Below are 6,494 nucleotides of genomic sequence, written 5' to 3' on the forward strand. Positions count from 1 at the left end.
CCTGCTTTATATTCCCAGCCCCATCAGAGGACTGAGGATATGAGGAGAGACAGGAGGGATTCGCATCCGCACTCTCTCCCCTTTACACCTCCACAGGACTCCTGGAAAAGGAACAGGGAGGAGAGAGAGATAGCCAGAGGGTCCAGGTTTCCAGAAGGAAACAGAAGGATTTGCTGTGGATCCCAAGGCTACAGCCATCAGAGACAGCAGGATGTGTCCAGGAGACAGACATAGTCTTACCATCCAGGTGAGGCCAGAATCCCCTACCATACACACGTTGCAGCCAGGAAACAGAACAAGTGGGAGAATGAACAGAAATTCCCCCAAATCAGGCAGAACAGGGAAGAAACTTCAGAGAAGCAGAGGGGATGTGAGAGGAGGAGGCCTCGACTGGCTTTCCTCCAGACAGGATCAGAAGCTGAAGAAGAGCCTGTCCATCCACAAGCTCCCCCCAAAAGACAGGCCTGTGCAAGGCTGTGGGAACAGAGAGTCCAAGTACAAGGAGCCGGTCAAAATCCACAGGACCTGCTGTGCAAGAAAATATGGACCCTCATGGGCTATGGCCACAGGAACAAGTAACTTGTTGAATGAATGTTCTCTCTGAACTCTGACTTAACAAAAAAAGAGAGCCATAGGAGAAAGTATTTATACCACCTTTACAGCAACAAAATTCTGTTGTGTTAATTACTTTTGAGAAAATAAATGGGTATTATTGAATTAACCTTTGCAAGTGTATTTATTAAAATACTATAGGTAAGAGGATGGTATCCTAAGTGTTTGAGACTGCTTGGTCTTTTTAAGCCAATGTTTAATAATTGGTGTTGAATCAAGAATACAATAATGGCAGCTTATAACATTTTCTATCTAGGGGTTAAGTATATTAAGAGAAGGATTAATAATGATAGAACCGACTTTTGCAGTGTACAAAGCAGCCTTTCAGTTGAACAGAGAGGATGAGCAGATGTTAATGACATGAACCACCTGACAGTCAATTACAGTAGATGTGGCTGATCAATGTGATGAGTTATGCAATATTACATGTTGACTGCTTGTACATTGTTTATCGAATTGTTGGGATAAAGCTAAGATAACCAGTGTGACTTTGATGATAAATAACATTCAATATTAAACGAACCCATATTAAAATCATTTGAAAGTTGTTATAATGTTAAAAATTACTTATGAAGAATTTGTGTAAAGTTGACTTTAATGATTAATGCAAATTATTTTTGGTGACACCTTTGTCCAAGACATTTTAGATTTCTGAACAAGTGGTTTTCAAAAATGTCATTACATTTAACACATAATGTTCAATAACAACTATCATTACACCCCACGTGAAGTTACCAGAAACAACAACAATTTCCTCTAAAAGATTTCTAGTACAATTTGGGCAGGTTTGCACTATTAATACTGCTGCCTCACTGCACTGTGTTCAGTTCGGGAGTCTGTACACTACACTGCGTTGCCATAAAAAATAAGTTCGCCTAATTTGCCCTAAAACCAAAAGTTTGGAAGAAAGTGATTATACTTTTCAAAGTCCTGCATTTGGCATTGAATGCACAGGCAGATTGACTCATGAGACCACAATGGATTGGGTATTCCTGACTCTTACCCTATTTACACCTGAAAGCATGCTCATTGAGAACCATTCAACACAAAATTTCCAATAACAGAATACTTGATAAAAAATAGAATTTTACCATTGTTGATACATACTCATTGGTCTGGATTGGTGGCTTAGTCATTTCCGACTAATATTCTAATTCGGTGAAGTATACTGTATGTATCTTCCACTCAAATGATTTTAAAGTTGCATTAAGAAAGTCTAAACCCTAACCCTAATCTAGCCCAAATCCATGTCCAGAGAAAGGCTTAGGATCCCCACAAAGTGTAGACAATTTTTGAGGCATGGCAGGACAGAAATAAAACTTTGGAAAGTGATATTTCAGTGTTACCTGAATATTTTTTCATACACATATGGCAAGGTACACTGCATTGTCATAAAAAGGAAATGTTGTCAAATTTGCACTAAAAGCAAAAGCGTGAAGCTGATTTCAATGTAGACAATTTGTGATTGCATGGCTGTATTTTAGGACAGAAATGAAATTTAGGAAAAGTGATATTTCAATGTCATCTGAACAGTTTTTTTCTTACAAATATGTCTATACACTGCATTGCCCTAAAATGGAATGTTGCTTCAAATGCCCTAAAATCAAAACTTTGATAGAAAGTCATCATAATATTCAAACTCTTGCATTTGGCATTGAACACACAGGCATATTAATAAATTAAGCCAGCATTTATTGTGTTTTGCTGACTGTCAGCCTAGGTAAGCCTGAAACTAGGCTCACTGATAAAACCATTTAACAAGACATTGTTTATTACAGTCAAGATTTTACAATTGTTGATACATGCATTCTGGTTTGACGATGTTTCTTCGTCATACCCAACTAAAATTCTCAAAGTTAAAGCAGGGTAGCCATTTGTTTTATAAATGCTACTAGATTTATTAGGTTTGTATCACACATGAAAACATCACTGCAGTGAAGCTTTGTCTTGACTGCTTTGTCATCTGATTCAGCTGACGCCTCCAGTTATTGATAAGAATGATGGTGTTATTTCAAGGTGGTGCACTAACAGAAGAACACCATGTGAAATAGCTACAGGAGTCAACATGAATTAATATGACTGAATTATACACCATAAATAATAGAAACATTGCATACTTTGCTATTTTGGGGACACATTTTAACAATACCAATGAGAATGTTTTTGGAGTTACGGTCTAGAATGTGTTATACTTGATTCTATCAATCCTTGAAGTACCAGATCATTGACAATATACTGAAATACACTGAAAAGACTAATCTCCGCCACATGTTTCGTTCTATGTCTCTGTGTTAATCAGTATGAGGTAAAAGACCAACAGGCACCCTGGAAAGACTCAAGCTACTGGCCAGAGCTGGTAGTGGACACCAGGCCCTGCAGCTCTGCAGTCAGTGAAGTGCAGATACCTTTCAATATTGCTCACCCAAGCACAAGTGCTGGAAATTCCTGAATAGTGAGCAGACAATGGAACTATATTCCTATGATTTGAAGAAAATCAAAATACTAGAGCAAGACAAACTACATTTAACAACAGAAAATTGGGTATCGCACTGATCAAATGGGGCAAAAAACAAATCAAGATCATACATTTACAAAGCAAAAAAATATCACAAAGCAGGTAATGAAGGGTATTGATATGTGTATAACAATACAATTCCACATTTAACTGAATAGATTTAATTCTTAAATGTGCACATGTACATTCATTTTGTATTCAAAGTTCATCACTGTAATCACAAAGCAAGTCACTGTTATGCTTCTGCTGATGTCACGGAATCTATGATGTCATCAAGCTGCACTAAGTTCCAAAGAAAATCCATCCAGCAGTCAGTGCAGGTATCTTGCTAAGGTGACACAATGCCAGGAGTTCTCTGCTGCTGGCCAAACTGCCTAAAACCAAATGGCCACAAAGAGGGAAAGAAGAAGAAGAAGAAAAGAGTGAAACAGAAAGACTGTAAAGAAAGTCCAGCAAGGTCTGACCAACATGAACAGACCGTGAATTTCAGTGAGAGAGATGAAGCAAATGAGGAAGCCAGCCAGAAACATCAGCTGATGGAGAACAATCTTAAGCACAATGGACAGACAACAGACACTGTGAAGACAGAGGAAGAGGCAAAAGACACAATCACATCAGACACATTGACAGTGAATAGAGAGCAGGTTATGATGAATGAGGAAGTGAAAATGGACACCATCAGTGAACAGAAGGAAGAGAGAGGAACGGTCAATCAGATTGAGGACAATAAAGATGAAACACCAACCCTAGACCAAAAATTGGACGAAAATCTCAGCATGAACGATGAAATGAAAGACCATCAATTTAAACAACATGAACGGCTGATCGTCCCAAGCAGCATAAAGGAGGAAGGAAAGAGAAATTACAAAGAGGACAAAGACAAAGGAAAAGGTTACAGAGAGCCTGAAGCTCAGGAAGACACAGAAGTAGCAGAAAAGGCAGATGGAGAGAAAGAGAAAAGCAATAGCCCTCAAAGGCATGAGAGGGGAGCTGGAAGCATGATGATCACAGATGACGAGGATGAAGGCAATGCCACTGCAGAAATGCAGATACTTCTAAGGATGGAGAAGAGTTCCCTCTTTGCCAAGAACAACCCTTCACCTCAAACAGAGAGCTGTGCAGGGGAGACAAATTCTGAAACTGAGACCAAAATCAACTGTCCCAGACCCTGGGAGCCCCTCCCTCAAAGGAAGAGACAGGCCCGTGAGACAAGAAAGAAAAACAAACTGCCAACAAATTGGTACGACCCTCCTAGCTCTGACAGCCAGCCACTACCATCAAGAGACACAGTCTGGAGAGAGAGGAAAATCTCCTCTTCTACAAGAGTCGAGGGTCGCCCTGCTTTATATTCCCAGCCCCATCAGAGGACTGAGGATATGAGGAGAGACAGGAGGGATTCGCATCCGCACTCTCTCCCCTTTACACCTCCACAGGACTCCTGGAAAAGGAACAGGGAGGAGAGAGAGATAGCCAGAGGGTCCAGGTTTCCAGAAGGAAACAGAAGGATTTGCTGTGGATCCCAAGGCTACAGCCATCAGAGACAGCAGGATGTGTCCAGGAGACAGACACAGTCTTACCATCCAGGTGAGGCCAGAATCCCCTACCATACACACGTTGCAGCCAGGAAACAGAACAAGTGGGAGAATGAACAGAAATTCCCCCAAATCAGGCAGAACAGGGAAGAAACTTCAGAGAAGCAGAGGGGATGTGAGAGGAGGAGGCCTCGACTGGCTTTCCTCCAGACAGGATCAGAAGCTGAAGAAGAGCCTGTCCATCCACAAGCTCCCCCCAAAAGACAGGCCTGTGCAAGGCTGTGGGAACAGAGAGTCCAAGTACAAGGAGCCGGTCAAAATCCACAGGACCTGCTGTGCAAGAAAATATGGACCCTCATGGGCTATGGCCACAGGAACAAGTAACTTGTTGAATGAATGTTCTCTCTGAACTCTGACTTAACAAAAAAAGAGAGCCATAGGAGAAAGTATTTATACCACCTTTACAGCAACAAAATTCTGTTGTGTTAATTACTTTTGAGAAAATAAAAGGGTATTATTGAATTAACCTTTGCAAGTGTATTTATTAAAATACTATAGGTAAGAGGATGGTATCCTAAGTGTTTGAGACTGCTTGGTCTTTTTAAGCCAATGTTTTATAATTGGTGTTGAATCAAGAATACAATAATGGCAGCTTATAACATTTTCTATCTAGGGGTTAAGTATATTAAGAGAAGGATTAATAATGATAGAACCGACTTTTGCAGTGTACAAAGCAGCCTTTCAGTTGAACAGAGAGGATGAGCAGATGTTAATGACATGAACCACCTGACAGTCAATTACAGTAGATGTGGCTGATCAATGTGATGAGTTATGCAATATTACATGTTGACTGCTTGTACATTGTTTATCGAATTGTTGGGATAAAGCTAAGATAACCAGTGTGACTTTGATGATGAATAACATTCAATATTAAACGAACCCATATTAAAATCATTTGAAAGTTGTTATAATGTTAAAAATTACTTATGAAGAATTTGTGTAAAGTTGACTTTAATGATTAATGCAAAATATTTTTGGTGACACCTTTGTCCAAGACATTTTAGATTTCTGAACAAGTGGTTTTCAAAAATGTCATTACATTTAACACATAATGTTCAATAACAACTATCATTACACCCCACGTGAAGTTACCAGAAACAACAACAATTTCCTCTAAAAGATTTCTAGTACAATTTGGGCAGGTTTGCACTATTAATACTGCTGCCTCACTGCACTGTGTTCAGTTCGGGAGTCTGTACACTACACTGCGTTGCCATAAAAAATAAGTTCGCCTAATTTGCCCTAAAACCAAAAGTTTGGAAGAAAGTGATTATACTTTTCAAAGTCCTGCATTTGGCATTGAATGCACAGGCAGATTGACTCATGAGACCACAATGGATTGGGTATTCCTGACTCTTACCCTATTTACACCTGAAAGCATGCTCATTGAGAACCATTCAACACAAAATTTCCAATAACAGAATACTTGATAAAAAATAGAATTTTACCATTGTTGATACATACTCATTGGTCTGGATTGGTGGCTTAGTCATTTCCGACTAATATTCTAATTCGGTGAAGTATACTGTATGTATCTTCCACTCAAATGATTTTAAAGTTGCATTAAGAAAGTCTAAACCCTAACCCTAATCTAGCCCAAATCCATGTCCAGAGAAAGGCTTAGGATCCCCACAAAGTGTAGACAATTTTTGAGGCATGGCAGGACAGAAATAAAACTTTGGAAAGTGATATTTCAGTGTTACCTGAATATTTTTTCATACACATATGGCAAGGTACACTGCATTGTCATAAAAAGGAAATGTTGTCAAATTTGC

General features: G+C 39.4%; 1 protein-coding gene across 1 annotated transcript; it reads left to right on the forward strand.

The window, feature by feature from the left end:
- Positions 1 to 3,468: 3,468 nt before the first annotated feature.
- LOC138241097 (uncharacterized) lies at positions 3,469 to 5,043 on the forward strand. The gene has a single exon (XM_069193844.1). The coding sequence runs from the start codon at positions 3,469 to 3,471 to the stop codon at positions 5,041 to 5,043; it is 1,575 nt and encodes a 524-aa protein (XP_069049945.1).
- The last annotated feature ends 1,451 nt before the right edge of the window (positions 5,044 to 6,494 follow it).

Source organism: Lepisosteus oculatus, chromosome 8 (assembly GCF_040954835.1).
Source record: "Lepisosteus oculatus isolate fLepOcu1 chromosome 8, fLepOcu1.hap2, whole genome shotgun sequence".
Taxonomy (NCBI): Eukaryota; Metazoa; Chordata; class Actinopteri; order Semionotiformes; family Lepisosteidae; genus Lepisosteus; species Lepisosteus oculatus.